Consider the following 21219-nt stretch of genomic DNA (forward strand, 5'->3'; position numbering starts at 1 on the left):
GCACCATTGGGGGATGCCCCCTTGCACTGGTGAGGCATAAATGCAATTTTGTTGTGTGCTGTGTCACAATGAGAATGGGAGTTGGAGTTTCCCATATGGGATTTCAGGCTTTCACTTTTATTTTATTTTTTGGGGGGGGAAAGTATGTTTTGGGTGCTTTTTGGGCCTTTATTATGACAGGGCAGTGTGAGAGGAGACAGGAAATGAGCTGGAGAGAGATATGGGGCCAAATGTGGGGGACTTAGCGCGCTGCGCCAAAGCACCCACAGACTTTCACCTTCATAATACTTACTGTGAGAGTTGCATGTAAGGACAGCAGAAGACCAAAACATTCCTATCAACTTTGTTGAAATGGCAAATAAACTCTTGAACTTGAGGCACAGTGCAGTTGAGATGTTGAATTTTGTCTTTCTTCATTTCTCTTTCTCCCATTCCTTTCCTTTCTCCTCTCAAATCAATGGTCCTATCCAGTGAAGGTAAGCAAACCCCCAAAAATATCTCAAAGACAAAAGAAGCTGGAAGTAATCTGCACATCTGCATACAGAGTAAAAAATGGAGTATTAATTCAACACAAAAATACAAATAAAAAGTCCTGAGTTAACACTTGTCTAGGTGGGTACACATGTGCATAGCCAATATAAAACAGGCAGATGAAGTGCATACGAATCACAAGGAGAACTTTTATTTGAAAATAGTACAGGACAGCGGTTGGTGTTCAAACAAAGAGGTCAAAAAGTACAGTATATTATAAAACTTAACAACATCAAACGATTTTGAAGAATAAAAAAATATATCAATTTGTTAATCATTGATAGTAGCACGCATGCACACACACACACACACACACACACACACACACACACACACACACACACACACACACACACACACACACACACACATGTTAAGTGCTTTTCCATATTGTTTGCAAAGCAGAACAGGTCCAACAAGTTGAATTGTTTTTCTTCTCTTGTAAATTACCAGAACCGGTTAAGTGAATGGGCTCAGGTAATAAAACAAATCTAAAATGAATCTTTTCCCCTCATAGTAATGAGCCACAATAAGGTCCTGCTGAATGAAGGAATTCGAATTGAATCAGACACAACAGCAAGTCAAGATTACACAAGCACAGGAAGCAGCAGCAGCATTCATTCCAATCCTCTGTCGTAGCTTCATAAAAAAAAACGTGTCACCGACCTCTGGTCCTCCTACTCTCCTTGACATCTGCCTCTCCAGGCCCCAGGCTCTCTCGTTACCCAAAACCCCCTAACTCCCCAAATGTTTTATGAACATCTGCAATTTCCACTCTGCAACCAAAATGTTAACAGTATGTACAACAGTTACAAGTTGAAAAATAAAATGATGATTTCAATGTAGTAGACAAGTGAATTAGCTTGAAAAGCCAAACCATATTGTGAGTGTTAGTATCGTTTGATACACAGTTGCTAGGGAGCTGCCTAAAGGGGGTGGCACAGTGGGCAGTACAGTAGGTCCACCAATACACACTACACAAAGCACATGGTACTGCAGCTGGATATGCAATGGCAAAGCACATGGTACTGTAGCTGTATATTGTGGAAAAAAAGGTTCGCACACTCCTTTGGGTTTGGGTTTTTCTTTTATTCACTGGCAAGCATGATGACGTTTCGACCGATTCTGGAATCTGAGGAAGACCGAGAGGTCGAAATGTCATCATGCTTGCCAGTGAATAAAAGAAAAAAGAACGTAGCCTCTTACTGCAGCAGGGGTCGCCGGCGACCCTATTCACTTGTTGAAAATGCTTAACTACATCATAACAACATTGCTATGACATGACAGAGAGCCATAGTGCTGTGCTAAGGCGTTTTAAAGAAGAAAAAAATCCTAAAGGAGTGTGCGCGAACCTGTTTTATCCACAATAAATTACTTTTTTGTTCAGCACCAGGGATTGTGCCCAAGCAACTCTACAAGTGACTGCAGCTGTATATGCAAAAACAATGCCAATGCAATGTGGCAGTATAACGCCTGGCACAGTAGAGGGCACATGGCACAGTTCCTTCACAGTTGGATTTTTCAGAAGGAGCAGCTTCACTGGTAGCTCCCTGTAGTATGGCACCTTCAAAAAAACCGCAGCCGTTTTCGTCTCAGCACAAAGGCCAAAGAGTCAAGGGGATTATACTACGGCGACCTTGTCCTTGCCATCGTCCACAGTGAGCTCTGGGAAAGCAAAGGCAAAAACAAACCACACAGCATGACACCAGAGCTGAAATGCTTGCTGTACCGGTCTTAGTTTTAACAAACTCACACACGCACGCACGCACACACACATGCATGCACACACACACACACACACACACACACACACACACACACACACACACACACACACACACACACACACACACACACACACACACACACGCGTGTGCAGAAGTATACACCGCACAGAGAGAGAGAGAGAGAGAGAGAGGGAGAGAGAACGAGAGAAAGAGAGAGAGAGAGAGAAGGGTGGGTGGGTATGGAAGATAAAAACAGGCATATTTATAGCACTATGCAAAACTACACATGCTAATCTAGGTTCCATCTCAATGGCAGTAAGTTGCACTGTACCTGCACGAGCCTCAGGTTCAATGTCAGGTGGATAATCATCATATCGGTCGTCATGGCCTAAAGAAACAGAACAGAAAATCGAAACAACATTTTAGGATCATTTTATCACGGCACCAATCACATTCTTCTATTGTTAGACTCAAGTAGCCCATCTACACAGATCTTCTAATCTACTACGTTTTACTGTAGTCATTCAACACTTTGATAGTCAACTGTAACCACTCATGGTGTTAGTTCTACTCTCCCCACGTCTTGAATTAACACTGGAAGAAATTACTATGTGTGCATCAAAGCACAATGAAAGGATAGAGACAGAGCATAAAATGGTTTGGTTCAGTAATAGCGAAAAACATCAGGTGCTGATCTGTGTCCAGAAGAGCAAGTCTTGAGCAGAAGAGAGAGGATTTGAGGCACTCTAAAGTGGAGTTTTAAGTCCTTTAACACTTAAGATTTTCTTTTACTTCAGACATGTAAACATTTTATCGGAAGTTATACCGTCGAAACGAAACATATACATGTTTGAAGAAAATCTTAAATGTTATCAAACAGACATAAGGAACGTTGTACATCTTTTAAGTCCTTTATCACATGGGACAAGCCAACGGGTCTCAACCGTGTCTAGAACTTCTTTAGGGCTTAGTAAAAGACATCGGCTTGTCCCGCATGTAATATAAAGGACTTTTAACTCCACTTCAGAGTGCTTTGGAATTGGATCTTCTCTCTCAGAAACAACGAAAGGAGTCGGGCTACGAGATGGTTAGGGAGGTGGAAAGGTTGAGTTCTCCCCCCAAGGACATGTCTGTACAAGATCACCTAGCTCCCCTGAGAAGCCAGTGAGAACCACATGATGTTACGCTTCATGTTTTTTTTTTTTTTTAATTTCACAATCAGATCAGGAAGAGAGTGCCTTCCTGCCTGGTTGGCTGGCTGTGCCTTTGTGAAACACCAAACATGAAAGAACAAGTTGCGGCCAAGTTGATAAAAAAGGTGATCTGGAACACCGCAGAAGAACAAGCGAAAAACATGAAAGAGCCGGTGGAGCTGCTGCCAAGTTGATATCAAAAGTCTGGGTAACACTTTACAATAACGTCCTATTCACAGCTTTATAAACACTTTATAAATAATTAACTAATTATCAACAACATGTTTGCAAATGTTTATAAATGGGCAAGAAATACTATGCTAACACAGCAGACACAGCACACTCGCAGCGGTCCTGGAAGTTTCTCCTCCAAAGACCAGAGGGCATGAAACCACATAAAACTCACACAGTAGGAGTTGATTCCAACTCCACTGTGCAGTCATAGTTTGGTTATTACTCATTTACAAACATTTGTAAATGCTTTGATAGATGTTAATTGTCATTAAATGTTAATAAAGTGTATCTAAAGCTGTGAATAGGACGTTATTGTAAAGTGTTAGCAAAGTATGATCTGGAACATGGCAAGTTTTTTAGGGGTGAATCTGACCAGATAGTAAAAATGCCAGTGTTAATATAAGTCTTAAAGAGTGAAAATCTGTTTCGGAGGACATTTGTCCAACTCAACAATGTTTTCATTTTACTCTTTCACTCTTTACTTCATTTTACAGTGCCAAAATGTAATTAATTGAGTTGATTCTACTCAATATTGTGTAAATATTAAGAGCTGTGGAGTTTAAATTACACCGGTTAACTGCAGAATTAAGTTATACAGTGACTTTTGACTCCACTGTCACCACAGTCTCATAAATACTTTCTGGATTTATACTGTATCAGTTTAACTTACAGAGTAAAAACAAGTGGTTTTATACTCGTGAATCGCCAAGTTGATATAAAATGTGATGTGGAACATTGAAAGATTTGTCTTTAGTGGTGACTGAAATACTGAAAAACAGTAAAAATGCAGTACTAATTCAACACTTCGAGAGTACTTTGGGACAAATACACTCTAGATAGAAGATGCTAAATGGACTCTCTAGGTGTTGAATTAACACAGCATTTTTAACCGTGTATGAAGATAGGGTTGAATCGCATTGAGATCGTTCCAATGAGAAATGCGGACAGTTTCCATGACCACATGAACAATGTTACAGAGGAAAAAAGTGTTAGCTTCCTTGTCCAAGGTTTGTTTGAGCTTAATGAGTAACACTATGAGAGAATTAGGCAGCAGCGAGGCAGGGGGGAAAGTCCAGGAATTTTTATCCAGAAGTAGACTATCCAGCCAAGAACAGAAACCCCAAGAGATCCTAGGAAACCTGAGACGGCCTAAGAGATACTCAGACATACTCAGCATCGGTTGAGTGGAGGGCCTTCGTAGGGCAACTGTTGATCAAATGGCAAAAAATACATCAAAATGTAAAAAATAAAATGTAAATTAAAAAAATAAATAATAAAAAAATGTACAAAAATTAAAATGTCAAATAAAACACATGTAACTACTATAATTTTACAGTCCTGAGAAGAAAATAATAAAAACGACATGGAAACGCTGAGAGATATTGTTTTCCGACAGCAGACCGGTAATACCCGTTTTTCTGCATTCGCCTGCATAGGGACAACATTAAATCTTCCATGCGGGTTTACAGAAAGTCACATGGCGAAACGGAACCGCATAGTTGTGCTGTGCCATTCCCCCTTGAGGCTCAGCCAAAATGGCCGACAGCCAAAACAAACACTATTGTTTCTCATGTGAAGCATCGTATTGCCTCAGACGTTTGCGACAAGCAGAAGACACACAGAGTTTGTCACTGTGATTGGCCCATTTGGAGTGAGGGCTGAAATGAGGAAGCATTTTGCAGATATACGTCTTCATTCTTCTGTTCCTCAAATGATGACATGTTGCTTTTGTGTGGCGCAGTTCAAAACTGACTTCTGAGGAGAAACACATGCCATGTTTGACCTTAGGTCTATTTAATTCATTTAGTGCATCATTTTGTTATAAAAATGTGTTCGAAACTGACTCCTGTAGAGAAGCATGTCATGTTTAATCTGGCAGTCATTATTTTTTTTATTTTTTTTTTCAATTTGTTCAAAACTGACCTCTAGTTAGCATTAGCGACACGTCATGTTTCTTCCAATAAATTTACTGCGCCAATTTAAAAAATAATAATTCAAAATTCTTTGCACGTGTACTGAATTCAATGAATTGAAAGTTAAAAATCCCAAAATATTTCGGCTTCAGTGTCAGGGCTTGTTTCAAACCGTGTTATCCACACAGCCTGTTCGCACCACTTGAAGGACTTTGAAGCTAGAAGCTAGAAGGTTTACTAGAATGTTTTCCAAGTTCTGAATTCTGATGTGTTTTGAGGTAAGAGCATCTGGTCATATTACTCACGTCGGGAGCGTCTCCTGAAGAGGAGGAGGGCTATGAGTAGGCCGCAGATCAGCGATCCGATCACGACCACAGCGGCAGCGATGTGCTTTGTCTCGACGCCAGAAATCATTTTGTCTGGCGCTACTCTAATGGGGATCTCTACATAAAACATACAAACAAACACACAATCATGTCACAAATCAAAACCAAAAGACCCTAACATATATTTATTTTTAAAAAATGTAAATAAATCAAAGGGTAAGCCAGCTGTGTGACTCACCAATATCCACAAAGTGCTCCTCCTTCCAGTCGCTGTTGAACACCACACATCTGAACGGTGCGAGAGACACATCGTTGGAGGTGTACGTACTCTGCAGCACGAAACTCCCGTCCTCCATCTTTGTGGCGGTGGTCTGTGAGCTGCCTGTCCAGTTGGTATTGATACTGTCGAACCAGTGGATGGCGCCCTGGGGGTAGCCCCCCTTAGCAGTGCAGTTCATGTCAGCCCTGGTCTCATCCTTGTTCAACTTGTAGGCCGTGACTGGCTCACTGTATTCGGCTATGGATGAATGAAATACATTGTTTTAATAATGCAAACTAATGGGTTTTTTATGTTTACCGGTATGTTTATGTCGGCTTTACTTTATAATCCAATCACAACAAACACACAGAATAATACAAATTTAACACCCAACACAAGCATGAAGAAATAAAAGTCACTCAAATATAACATTTTGGTCATTGGTCGATTTAAAAATACACATTTAATTTGCTTTTCTTTTTATTAATTACAGTATGTATATGCATTTTTATGTCAGCATGTTAGCTATCTGTCAGCACATATGGAGTTACTGTCCTTTCACTTCAAGTCAGCCTACAAAGCTAGGATTGTATGTGACAAATATTACTTTTATTGTTGCTAACTGCTATTATTAGCTCAACCGTGGATCGTAATTATTTGCCGTCACAGTTTGTGTATTCACTCGTCATGACCCACATGGTCAATAGCAAGCTCTGTTCTTGGCCTTTTTATCAGGGCATGGTTGCACATGCAAACAATGAGTGTATACGCCCTCTTCTTACAATGGTGGTAACAGAGCTCTTACTGTGTGAAAACAGTCACCCTTTTAAAAGACGGGCATTTAGGCTACTGTAGTAAAACTAAAAACGAGAGTATAAACCGGTTTCGCCATCAAGTGATGAAAAACTCAGTGCTTGGCCCTGCCGTAGCCAACCGGTAGGGCACTCGTCTGCCATGCGGCTAACCCAGGTTCGATTCCCGGCCCGGGTCATCTGCTGACCCCTCCCCATCTCTCTCCCCATTCACTTCCTGTCCACCTCTCAAGCTGTCCAATAAAGTCCTAAAAGACCAAAAAAATATCTTTTTTTTTAAAAAAGGAAAAGAAAGACTCAGTGCTTAATGGTAGATCAAATCCTAAAGTTACAGTAGAACGAATCGTTTGGGTTGGGTTTTTTCCCCCTCTACCCTAATGAGCCCATGTACAGTATTCATCAACCGCAGAAACGTGAGCAGGCACATCAGTGTTGTTTCAGCTGGGAGTCAGTGTTGCATTCTGGTCTTATTTATTTACACTATTAGCCATCACCCTACTGAAATGGGTGAACGCCCTTTCAGGTGCTCTTCAAGACCAAACCATGTGCAAAGTTGAAGCCTCTGAAGCAGTGACCTATTTTCTCGCTCTGGCCAGGCAAAGCCTATTATTTTCATGCTTTGGCGCCATGACACAACAAGTTTCGGAGTGAGAGGTCCACACACTAAAAATCCTTCAGGATGAAGACTGTTGAAGTCGAAACGTAATCCAGCCATGAAATAATAAAAGAAAACAAAAAGGATTTTTAGTGGGCGGACCTCTCACTCCGAAACTACAGACAGCCTTTGTCCTGCTCCTTTTCCTGGGATGTGCACAATCTTCACCTTCAACGCTATGACACAACAAACCACAAATGATACTACTGCGGACGGTCAGAGAAACAGTGTGGAAGAATATGTTCAGGATCATGGACATACAGTAACTCTTCTATACAAACAAAGACACATAGAATAACACACAACACAAAAACAACAACAACAACACATAGAATATATAACCAGAGAATATAAAAGAGTATGTAGAATAGAAAATAATATGTAAAATACCTAGAGAATACGTAGAATAGAATGGAATATGTAGAAAAGAATAGAGTAGAATCGAGTGGCATAGAATAGAATAGAATAGAATAGAATAGAATAGAATAGAATAACCACTAAGTATGGAATAGCGGACGACGAGGTGTCCCGATATCAAGGGAAATAATGGACGAGGCGGAGCGTTCTAAACAGCCCGACGGCGCAGCCGAAGGGCTGTTCGCTTCGCCAAGTCCATTTTCCCTTGATATCGGGACACCTCGAAGGCCGCTATTCCGCTTATCACCCGGTTACCAGCATTTAAGTATTAATTTATTAATATGTTGATCTAAGGCTTCGTGAGAAAGTTGATTCACCACTGCGCTTGGTAAGTTGCTATGGGCACCACTTCCTAATCTAGTGAGGCGCGCCTCTATCGGAGGCATGTAAGGACGCGCGCAGAATGTTGGGGTGACATGACAACCAAATGCGATAGAATTGACGACTGGGTTTTTGACTTGACAACCAGATGCGATAGAATTAGTAACGGGGTCTTGACTAGACAACCAGATGCGATAGAACTAACGACGCGGTCTTGACTAGACAACCAGATGCGATAGAACTAGTAACGGCACTTCGCCAGAAAGTTAGAAAAGAAGCAACTTGGACGCCCGCACGCCCGCATGACATCATAGGTGTCCTGCTACCGGGGAATAAAGGACACCTGCCCAGCCAATCAGAAGACGTTCCGTCTGCTCACTGGGTGATAATCCCTAATTAAAGAAGACCATTCATGGTCAATCAAGACACGGCTGGATCAGCAGCATGAAAAGGTATTATTATAATTACGCAGAGGAGCTGTGAGCTCAATATGACCTGACATGTTCTCAGAAAAGCCCAGTGTATCTCTGATCTGTCTAATGCCGTCTGGTTCTGTGCTTTCTCACAATCCATTTTAAAACGTATTTCACACTTTTCTTTCCTATTTTAGCCCATTTGATAGCTGCGCTCGACTCCCTGGTTAAAGCTTGATTGCTGAAACATGTCTAATTTTTTAAAGGGTTCATTTGACCAAGACATTATAGTTTTGTAACTTTTGCAACAAGAGAGAGCCTTAAGGGCTCTGCATACTTCACGTGCGCATTTTGTCGCGTGTGGCGCGAGAACCATTAATGACGTCATCACTTGCGACAGACTATTCATACTTCAGAAGGCTTTCGCTCGCATTGTCGGAAGTGCCCTCTGCTGTTCATGAGAGAAACGGCAGTATCTTTCGCAACTCGCAGCGTGAGTTCTACGGATGTATAAAATAGAAAGCCAAACACGGCTGCTGTAGGGCTACTGAACGTCTGACTTGTGACTTACCACATTGAAACATATATTTTTTGTTGTAGCCTACATTGCCAGATCATTCCAAGACCATGTGAGAGCATTGTTCTGGCGGCAGAATTTTTAAATATATCGCCGAACACAACGTGCTTCTGAACAAAGTAAACAATTGTTTCACTGAACAACATTTAAGAGAGAAGATAAAATAACTCTCTAGGACATTTTATTATCCTCAAAATGATGCATGATCCATTCTGTAGTAGCCTACAGTAGTTGTAGCCTCTCTTCGCAACTCGTGCTTTGTCTGCCTACCTGTATGGTCGCTGGTGGCGCACGACAAGTTACAAAATATCTGGGGTGCACGACGTCGCGCCACGGCAGCTCACGACACGGCGTGTGACGTCATTTTGGGTCACGTGACGGCGCGAGTGAGGTCGCGAGTGAAGTATGAAGGAGGGTAGCGCCAGTCACGACAAGTATGAATCCCCCTTTATACAACACTGATGTGAATTGAATTGAACAATGAAGTGAATTACAAAATAATATGGTATATCCTCGTAGACAAAGGTCTTGGCTTTTCAGAAATGCACAAGGCCAATCTCCCCATTTTCCATTTTTTTTTTCAGAAATCAGGTTTTTCTCAGATCATACCTTGTTTTTTGTCAACACCGTCAGACACAATTAAAAGCAATAAAAAGTGTATTGATTTGGTTGCATATGTATCTGGAGTTTTTAAGTGATTGTGTGTGTTTTTTGGTTCACACATACACCTTTAAATGTTGAAAATTCACTTTCATTCTATTTTAATACTGCTTCATGTGTTCTAATTTAAAAATATGTGCTGTCAGACAATGCTAAGTAGATCAAACAATTTTTTGTAATTTCACAAATATTCGTGTAGGCTTAAATTTGCTATTACTTTGATAATTCAACAACTACAAAGGAAAATTTTGTAAGCACATTCATTTAAAATGTTCAAAACTCCTTCTTACGGTGGTGACTTAAGAACTGACGGTGGTGACAGTAATCTGAAGGTGGTGAAAGTGACCTAATTATTACCTACATTTAGCAAAATAAATAGCCCTCTCAAGTCAATGACATCTAGCATAAACACTTTATTTTTGTGTGTGCACAGTATGTTTGTGCATGTGTTTTTTTCTTCATTTGTTAGATACTCTAGGAAGTAGGCCTAGATTATTGAAAATGTGGCATAAACAGGTTTTAAGTTGTTCAAATCCAAAATATAGAGGTGTATTATCATAGATGAACGTCTTGGCTGTGCAGTGAATGTATTGGCCAAGCTCCCCATGTTTTACATTTTTCATAAAATGGGCTCTTTCTTGGTTTTGTCACCAGCGTCAGACAGAATTAGAAGTAAAAAAATAAGTTTACTGTATTTAAGTGAATTATTTTTTTACAATTCAACATAATTGTAGATACTTATTGGAAGCATATTCTTAAAACTTGTCAAAAACATGTAAAACACATGCTTTTTTGTGAACTACATCAGATGTCACCACCGTCAGGTTTTGTGACAAAAAAACCCTCCAAATGCACCTCAGTGGAGGCTGGAGTATAAGTTTGGGTCACAATTATTACTAACATGTCTGGTAATGTTTCATTAACCAGCACAATTTAGTAAAATATGGAACAAGATGATGAGTGGAACAAAATCTGACGGTGGTGACATCTGACGGTGTGAGACAAAAAAAAACACTCTTTTACATATTGTGCATTTTTTGCTCACATTAGCCACTTCGTTTTCGCTCTGTTTCTCAGGGGCTTCATGCCGCTTCTGAAAAAGTATATATAATTAACATTAATGTAACATAATACTATTAAAACCCCAGACGGTGTTGACAGTTTATGGTTGGGACAGTACCAGTGTCCAAACAAATTATCAAATTGAGGAGAAATTAGTAAACTTACAGGAGCTTCAGTGATGGTGAAGTACTCAGTAGATCTAAAGGTTTGAAAAGGGTTCATAAGTAATGACAATGACCTTGCGCACACCTGATTTTATTGTGTTTTTTAAAAAATCTGACGGTGGTGACTAATAGGCTGGACACACTTTGAGCAATCAGAAAATAGTAGTAAATATTGCTTTACACGCACTATGTGCATATCTGCAGAACCACTTCAATATGGACTTTCACATCATGGTGATATTATTCAATAATATCAGTGATTTTTACATTTTAAGTCAATTGAAATGATGATGTCTGTCCTTGGGACAGCTGTTTTTACAGGGTGTGGGCAGGTTTATAGCCATGAAAAGTAATAAAATTACACTTAAATATTTCAAACGACTGTACATTTATGTAACAGACCCCTGTGTCTTTACCTGGATTCATTTTGTTCATGAAAATGTAGTTTATTTTCAACAGAATTGGCAGTTTATTGCAGAGACATGTTTTAGCCGCTTTCTCAAGAATCAGTGTTTTTATTGAAAATATCCCACCGAAACAGGACCTCAAACAATGGCTTGGGCCTTGTCCAGGACTGGGCTTTCCAGACAGAAAATAAGAGGCCTTTCCCTATATACAGTTAGGCCATAATAAGGATGTAGCCTTATTATAACAAATAACAGAGGGAGGAAATGAGTGTTGCGTGGTGACAGTCTATTTGGCTTTGAATAAAGGTCAGTGGGACGACCCTGGCTCTGGCCAGATGAAAGAACGTGGTTTCGCCTTGCTCCACAAAAGGCTGTTTTTCCACTGCCGGTTTTCTGGTAGGCCTACAGCTCGACACAGCACGACTCGGCCGCCACCTTTTGCTTTACGATTGAGCTGTGTCGTGCCCGATCGAAAAAGCAAAAAGTGGCGTCCGAGTTGCGTTCTGTCAAGCTGTAGGCCTACCAGAGAAACGGCAGTGGAAACGAGCCTAAACATTCATCTGGTACTATAGTCACACGATAAGCTCTCTGAGGATGTGATCTTTATCAAGCATACATGTGCGTGACTGGAGAAACCATTTGTTGGACATTTTTAATACTTAATCTACACACAGATTCAACACAGCAGTTGAAATTGCACAGTCAGTGTTGACCCGTGACTCCATGTACGCCGCCATTGATGTCTGAGACTAACTGTCGTTTTTTTCCCTTCCCTTCTCCACTATGTTTAACCTCTTTGACTACGTCACACCTCTGGCAATCCGAAGATCCTGATCCTGGTTCAAACACCTCAAGGTTGTTCAACAATACCCAAAGAGTTGACTTTAACACTGGAATCCAATGGGACCACCTACAGTATTCTCAGAATAGTGTTGAATTAACATTTCAAGTTTTACTGAGCACAACCACAGCCAGTGTTGCCAGATTTGTCTGATCAAAACCCGCCCAAAAGGTTCTGAAAAAACGCCAAAATGCGCTAAATTCTGCCCAATTTCAACAAATTGCAATGGTTTCTATGGGCACAAAACTGTTTAAAAAACGCCAAATGACCAATTTTCCCCGTTTTTACCTGCAGACGGCCATCCCAAGTAGCCCAATTGGGCGGGCAACTGCCCAATCAGGCAACACTGACCACAGCAGAGGGTACAGACACAAACAGGGTGCGATTTGTCGGAAAACCAGAAGGGGGGGATATGTTTCAGATTGTAAGCAATATCAATGGAATTACATTGAACTGTGATAAAATCATGTAGAAAAAGTGGCGGTATCAAGACCAGGAGGGGGGACAATCCCCCCCATCCCCCCCTACAAATCGCACCCTGGACAAAAACACTAAAAAATATGAGTTGACTCATTACAAAGAACTACTGTTGACATGTGAGCTCATTGCTCATATGAGTTGCAAACTCGTTGCTCATAACAACAGCAAAGTAATAAGAGTTACCACACATCAACTTGTGCAAAAAAACTCCAAATAATCCACAAAATTATTTTAAAACTCAACAGGCAGGGCATTTCCACCAACACACATACACACACTATAATATGTTGACTGACTCAACTCAGTCAACGCAACAAGATGACTTGAATGAGTTAAGTTGAGTCAAGTGTAGATAGTGTTATCATGAGCTATGGGCAATGTTCAGAAAATAATTTAGTCTGTTGTTTGTTTCTGTTCTCTGGCAGGTGCTACAAATCCACTGTACCAGCAAGAGCAAACAGGCTCAATGACAGCCGCTTTCTCAAAACTGCCGGTCACCATACTAGACTGTAATATACACTGAGAGCTGCCATTAGCACTGACTTTTTCCACACTGCCTCTACCACTCAGTACGTTGCGTGCCACTAGAGCAGTGGCGGAGCAGGGGGGGGCATAGGGGCCAGGAACCCTGGCCTCACCACTGGAGGGGCCCCCTGCCAGTGGCTTTCGATTGCCAAATTCTACGATATTTCATGGGCCCAACGCCTCTGACACATCTCCCGCCCCCCCTGTCCCAATACCAGTGCTCCGCCCCTGCACTGGAATGACGTTGGACACACCAAGCACTGAAAATTGACATGCTTGCCCTCATGTCTACCACCCGGTATGCTGCACAAAACTTGAACTACTTAAAGTACTTGGACCGGCATTAACACTCCGTGTGCTGACCATTACATGGAATCACTCTGACTCTGAGCATGCAGCTCACCCAATGAGCTCTGTTCTGTTGAAGTCAGTGTGGTCTGTCTGTCTGTCTGTCTGAAGCATCAGGATGGTAAAACATTTTGAACAAATCTATGCTCTAAACTTTGTAGGGACAGTTAAGAGCGTGAACCTTCCACTTCCAACATGACTGTGCACCAGTGCACAAAGCAAGGTCCATAAAGACATGGATGACAAAGTCTGGTAGCGATTAACTTGACTGGCCTCCTATCGTGAACCCAATAGTCCTTGAGATGAATTAGAGCGGAGACTGAGAGCCAGGCCTTCTCGACCAACATCGATGTGTTGCACTTTTGGAAGAATGGTCAAAAATTCTTATAAACACACTCCTCAACCATGTGGTCAAGTTAAGTTTTCACAATGCTCATTAAAGGACCAGTTCAGTCAATTTCAACATGCAGTTGTAATCCTCACACTACCCTGGACTTGTCTGTGCCTGAGGTTTTTTTTCTTCTTCTTCAGCCTTTTCCGAGGTCTTGGGCATTATAATGTTGGCAGCGCTTTGTTTACATAAAAAAAACAATTTTATTTATTCCCAAACACATCCAAAAGGTTATACAAGATCAGCAGACAACTAGCAAACAGCGGTACCTTTTGGGAAAATATTTGGAGTAGGCCTATGCTAACATTTTTTTTACATCTACAATCTACAATTACATCTAAACAAACACTGCCCCCATTAGAATAGCTCATATCTGGGAAAGGGATTAGCCAAAAAATGTGGCATCACCGGGTACAGACAAGTCAAGGGTAGCGTGAGCAATACAACAGCATATTGAAATTGACTGAACTGGTCCTTTAACACTGCATTTTTCATTTGCTGTGTGTAAAGAAAGCATAATGCTTACCTTTGACATTTAATGTGACATCTACTGGACCAGTGATTCCCATGTTAGTCGACACAACACATGAATATTGTCCCTGGTCTGAGATTTTGGTGCTGTCAATGAGCAGGGATATGTCCATAGTTTTCTTCCAGGATGCATCAGCGAACTTGAACCGTTCCTCCCCAATTTTTGCGCCATTAGCCATTTTCAGCACTACTTTGTTGTTATATTTCCAAAAGACGTGTGTGATTTCTGGAGATTTCTCCAGAGATTCTGCTGTTTTCAGGATGCACTGCAATCTTGAGGGCTGGCCTACCAACCCAACGCTGTTCTGGCATTTCAAAGAGACAAAATCTGATGATGACAGGGGAAAATCAAAAGAAAACATTAAAATCAGCAACAACAAAAAAACACATCATTTTAGTCTTTTCACTTTCTCTTCTCAAAAAGAAACTCTGCAAGATCCACATTTTTTCACTTTCATTTTAACTATGTTGCAATGTCTAGCACACTAGTGATAAAAGAATTACTACAACATTTTTGTTAATATAAACCCAAAAAACAGAGAATGCATGCGGTACTACTGGTGCTGGACCAAAAAGACAACACTGAATAGAAATGATTAAAGTTCGCAAAACTGATCAATCCTCTGAAACACTGGGAGCCTTGATCAGTGTTGCGGACAAACTTTTTTTTAAGTAATCCCATCCAAAACTCACCAGCAGATGACAGAACCACATTGGTCAGCATCACCATCACTAGAAAGCCTTCTGACGCCATTTTCACCAAAGCACTGTAAGGAGAGAGACAAAAAACGAGGCAATGAGATGTGCAGGGCTTACAGAGAGCTTATATACTACAGAAGCTACATGACAAATATGTAAGACCACGTCTTGCTTGAAAACTTAAACTTAGGCCAAGTATGAAGCTCTGCTGTGTGCCCACTGTAGTTTGCCCCCCTTTAAACAATGGAATGACCTACCGCCAAACAAAGACCCTCTTGACCGCCCCATAGGGCTTCCTTCTGAGACCAGTCAATTCCTTTCTTGAACAAAATTTCTGTGAAATCCCCCCAAGGACGTAATAAGCAAATAAAAAGTGAAAGTGTGTGGCCTTCTAACACAATGTGCTGTGGGGGGAACTTGTGGGAAGTTGACCTCATGTTGGAGCAGCGTAGGCAGTAGTGTCAAAGAAAATTAGAAGGCAAAATACTATGATGACTAATAACTGTTGCAATGAATGGCATATTTTTCCATGATTGAATGGCTGCATTTGAATTTGTTCCTGCATTACACAACTAGAAAAGTGCTCCGAGAGCACATACCTCCGCCATGGCATGGCATAATTAGATGATAGTTGGCATAGTTAGATGATGTGTCAATTTTTCAAATTGACACATTCATAGCAGTTCATTCATTTGCAAACCATAATAATTAGGGATGCAAATTATCGATTAACTCATTAATCATTAGTTAATAGCCTTATCGATCGACTTACGATTAATTGATAAGCTGCACTTCCCCCCCGAAATAACAATGTTTCTCGAAAAAAAAAAAATACAAAATCTAAAAATGTTAATAAAAAATTGTGAAAAAATACCACATGTAAATTAATTCCATTTCAAATCTTTAATCCAAAGGTGAATTAAATATTCCCACTATTCACACCCCTCTTCACATGCCCATTTCACCTGGGTCTCTTGTCAGTTGAATTATAAATTAACTGCGATTAATGTTTTTTAATCGATTAACCATTATCGATTATCGATTCATTGTTTGCATCCCTAATAATAATCGTGTACACTTTTGAATGAATAACATGGTTCTTCAGCCTTTCATCATCCAATGAAAAGCTGCCTTTTAGTTCAGTTTTTTTATATCAAGAATACAATTAGGCCATATACTGTACTTGAACCATGAGCACACATCAGATTCATCAACATTATGATAGATCCATATTCTTCTCTCTGCTTTTTGGGGTGTGTTTGTTCATTCATATTCATGTTTAATTGAATATGATGTTAATAATGTTATTTATCTGAAATACTGAAGAATTCCCCACGATACGATGTGATTCGGTTCGATTTGATTTTTTCCAATTACTTTTCCACTACTATTGTGTTATGGAGCTAGGGCATTGCACAGGGGCCAGCGATTCGATTATTTTCGATTCTTAAGAATGCCCCACGATACGATGCGATTCGATTAAATCGCCGGCCGATACTTCCAATACATCAATACATTTCAATTTTATTTACATCCCTAGTCCTGCAAGGGATTCCTCACCTCACATAGTGTGGCTTCAAAACAGTGCAGTGGAATGGTATAATGGTCTGGCTAGCGCAGTCATGGAGGGTGATGGGGGGGAGGGACAGTTCTATGATTAAAGTACCACCAAGTACCACTAGTCTCCACCTTTAGTGTCCTTCTCTGGCTAACTTTTGCTCTCCTCCATTGCCATTGAACTGTTCCACCCCATCATCCTCCATGACGGAGATCCCCAGAGCATGATAAGGTACTGCCTCTATGCTTTCAACAAGTGTACGGTACACACTGTCCACTAACAGAGACGCATGTCATGCAAAGTACTCTTTTGATCACCAAGAGTGCAATGGATGACCCCAACTTCACTCAGTTTGCATACAAAAGAAATTCAAGTGTGCCTATGGTTTATACCACTGCCGAGAACTCTTGACAAAAGATTGATCAAGATAGTAAGCAAAAGGCAATTCAACAAACTTCTCACGAATTTGTGAAACATTATATGCATTTACTGAATGAAGGAATGATAAAGATTAGGCTTCTTGCTGCAAACAAAAATGTTACAACTGTTTTTTGAAGAGGAGTGTGTGAAAAGTGTTGGGTGGAGTATACATGTAGAGGGTGTTGCGTCATTACGAACTGACCCATTTGCTTTCAGGCATGTGAAATGGAGGTCCATTCTCCCTCACCTTTAAATATTACAGGATAACTTCTGCCAATTTCGACATGCAGTTGTAATGCTCACACTACCCTGGACTTGTCAGTACCTGAGATTTTTTTTTTTTTTCTTCTGCCTTTTCCAAGATCCTGGTCCAGGTGCGGAGTGGCCGTCGGGAGATCGGGGACATGTCCTGGTGGGCCGCGGCCGTGAAATGTAGTAACGCAGCCACCTTGCGTCTTTTGCCGGCCTTGTAGTATAGAGATTATAGTTATAAGCACTGACTTCCCACTTTCCACTTCTCTGTGCTAAAACTAAATTGACTAGACAGTATTTATACCGTATACCAGACGGCAATACCTCACTGACGGTGTCAAACAGTAAATTGGCCACACCCCTTCTCTACTGATAATTTTCATAAACCGTAGATCGCGGAAGTTTACAAGATCTTAGTAACACAGTTTCGTTTTCAGTATTTGAAGAACCTGTGATATGTATATTGGTTACCAAAGGATGGAAATATTAATAAATTATGATTTATTTTCCGATTTCCACACGACTGTTACTAGATTCACTTGCTCTGTGGTTATTGACTTGGGTTACGAACAGACTCCACCAAGTGGTAAGGAAGAGAACTGCACCTAACAGAAGCAATGGGTTTTGTTTTGATTTGTTAGACCTACCAGTATATCTCCTTATAGTCGAAATAATATTATTATCATACATATATTTATATGTGGTACATTTAGGATGTAGCCTATGTCTGAAGAAATGGAACAAAATAATTACCACACAAGATTCTGATGTGACCAGTGCTGGGTGTGTAGGCTAATAAGCTGTGGATTAAAGTAGAGTGATTGCAAGAAACAAACACATTTGCTGCGACGAAGACAGCGTTTTAAGGTAGGCCTACACCGTTTGGTTATACATTTTGTTGACTTATGGTTGTGGTTTGAAGTAGCTAAGTTTGGCTTATTTGCTGCATGGTGGGTTTATTGCACAATGTAGACAGACTTTTTGTAAGCTATAGGCTACTATACTATATTTTGTAAGCCTACTCTTCTAAAAATCCCCACACTCAAAACTTTGTGCCCATGCTCATCCTGTCTTCCTTAAAAGATATTTCAATTTCAAACTAGTCTACTGTATATATTTGTGCTATTATAAATAATGGATCAATCAATTTTAAGTGGGTATAGTGTAATCCCTGAAATTTTGAAATGGGTGCGTATACCTGCGTTTTACGTAGACTACACCACTGGCTGTGCATTTCATCAAGGTGTAGGCTACAATTCTCCACTTCAGGTTGATATTTTGACAACACTAATGTCCACATGTAGTACGACTGCAGATTTCGTGGCTTTTGTCTTTTTGGTTAGGAAACCATGTTGTTCGCTTTGTTTTGTTTTGTTTTGTTTTTTTTTGTTTTTTTAAAAGAGGGCCGCCAAGGGAAAAATTCTCCCGGTGGGAAAAGGTGGGCCACTCCGCCCCTGTCCTGGTCATTGTAATGGGGGCAGGCATAGGCCTATGTTTACATTTTTTTTTTTTAATCTGGATTTACTCCCAATAACATCCAAAAGGTTATGCAACAACAACAAACAGCAATACCTTTTGGGATACTATTTGGAGTAGGCTTATGTTAAGAAAGTTTTTAATGTAAACAAAGTCTGAACCCATTAGCGTGACCAATACAACAGCATATTGAAATTGGCTGAAGTTTTCCTTTAGGTAGCCTACTTACACCTGATCTGATGGAGAACCTGCTCCATCATCATTTTTATCACTGACAGGAATTGCTTTCCTCTTTCACCCCATTTCCTAAGATGGCAAGTTGCCAATAGGCCTAAGCCGCAGCAAATGGCGACATTGCTCGTGCTGATAATAATTTATTACACATATTAGCCTATAGGCTACTTTACAACGATTGTAATAAAAATGTAATGGTGCTACCAATGGCATACTTTGCATAAACAAGGCTTTCCTATCCTTAGCCTATGACTTTGTGGCTAGGATGGAGAGAGAGAGAGAGAGAGAGAGAGAGAGAGAGAGAGAGAGAGAGAGAGAGAGAGAGAGAGAGAGAGACTGTGTGTGTGTGTGTGTGTGTGTGTGTGTGTGTGTGTGTGAGTGGGTGGGTGGGTGTGTGATATAGAACCAAGAAAGAAAGAAGACAATCTCAGGTTAAACATATTCCTAATAAACTATTGATTTGACAGACAGACTGCTCTGCAACACATGAACATGCCACTTTGTGTATCCAACCGAGCTCTCTACGCAAAACCATCTGGTCATAGTTCTACCTAGAAACTGCCTACACCCAATAGCCTACAACCAACCAATGGCAATCAAGCGAGATCGAATTACTTCCAAACGCTACTTACATCCTGGTTTGTTGAAGGTTTTTATTCTTGTTATAAATAATCTACACGGTTGACGACCTTGTTTCTATCGCACACATTGCAAACCAACAACGCAAACTTTTCAATACGCGCTATTGCAAGGCTGCGAGGTGTGTTTGTTAGCGGACCTCGGACGAAACAGCCGCATGATCTTTCAAAGCACCAGGCTTTCCGTGTGCACGCTTGGACAAAGCCAGTTTAGATTGTCGATAACATTTAGTTTCACGAGCTCCCTTTCTCTCGCTGTTTAGCCCCACTAACACATCAAAAATCACATGAACAAAGAAACAGCAATAACCGCGTTTTATCACAACAATTTCCTCATTCGACGTCTGCGACTAAAACACCAAAGTCGAGGGACGTGGGCACGTAGATGACCTCGAGTAGATTACACATTTAAAAGCAGGTTCAATCAGGAAAAACACATATAATTAATTCTGAAGACCTACAAACATGTCCTACCTGCTGTTAAGAGGTGTCCATAAGACGGATCGGTCAGGCATTGTGGAGTGAGAAAGTGAACGGGCGCGTCAACGACATCGTTACTTTCGGTTTCGTTATGAGTCTGCGAAAGTCACACAAGTATGTAGCGGCTCTTCAACCTCGACCCATTTGGTATGAAGGCGGGCCAATGGAAACGATATCCTGCTGCTGCTGCCAGATGTCCAATTTAAATCAGAAAGGTGTTCCCCTATGTATTGCCTTATTCTATTCAACTTGCCTTACATGGAAAAAGAAATGTGTTTAAGTTGTGTGTGGCGAGTAGGCTAGTTGGAACGTTAGGTTATGGCTATAACCCTCGGTTCTTTGATAACAGAGTGAGGTGTTTCACTATGGGATACGCTTGGGCGTGACCATCTATGGAAGCTCCAATGACATTACGTCTGTCAAAGACAGACAGTCGACGCAGTCGGGCTCCGCCCGCTTGGGGTGTCTACCCCCGTCGACACGCTGAGTCCAGCATTCTTAACGGTTTCTTCCCCACCTAACAACTAGTGCAAGGAGGGAAAAATAGGTGAAACACCTCACTCTGTTATCAAAGAACCGAGGGTTATAGCCATAACCTAACGTTCTTTTTCTAACTTCGCTCGGTGTTTCACTATGGGAGATATAGCCCACTCCCGGAATGCACGCTATGTAAAG

At 40.9% G+C, this 21219-nt stretch overlaps 1 protein-coding gene across 2 annotated transcripts; it reads right to left on the bottom strand.

The window, feature by feature from the left end:
- Window positions 1-660: 660 nt before the first annotated feature.
- On the bottom strand, window positions 661-20654 carry zgc:174863 (uncharacterized protein LOC100136852 homolog). 2 transcript variants are annotated; one of them, XM_063201764.1, is made up of 8 exons: window positions 20539-20654; window positions 15481-15554; window positions 14783-15115; window positions 6163-6441; window positions 5904-6041; window positions 4856-4891; window positions 2590-2646; window positions 661-2196 (listed from the first exon to the last, which is right to left on the bottom strand). In XM_063201764.1, exons 1-8 carry the CDS (start codon window positions 20577-20579, stop codon window positions 2153-2155), a joined length of 1002 nt encoding a protein of 333 aa, XP_063057834.1. In that variant the 5' UTR covers window positions 20580-20654; the 3' UTR covers window positions 661-2152. The 2 variants fall into 2 exon arrangements, with proteins under 2 accessions (XP_063057834.1, XP_063057844.1); XM_063201774.1 differs by lacking the exon at window positions 4856-4891.
- Between the last annotated feature and the right edge of the window lie 565 nt (window positions 20655-21219).

This window comes from Engraulis encrasicolus, chromosome 1 (assembly GCF_034702125.1).
Source record: "Engraulis encrasicolus isolate BLACKSEA-1 chromosome 1, IST_EnEncr_1.0, whole genome shotgun sequence".
Taxonomy (NCBI): domain Eukaryota; kingdom Metazoa; phylum Chordata; class Actinopteri; order Clupeiformes; family Engraulidae; genus Engraulis; species Engraulis encrasicolus.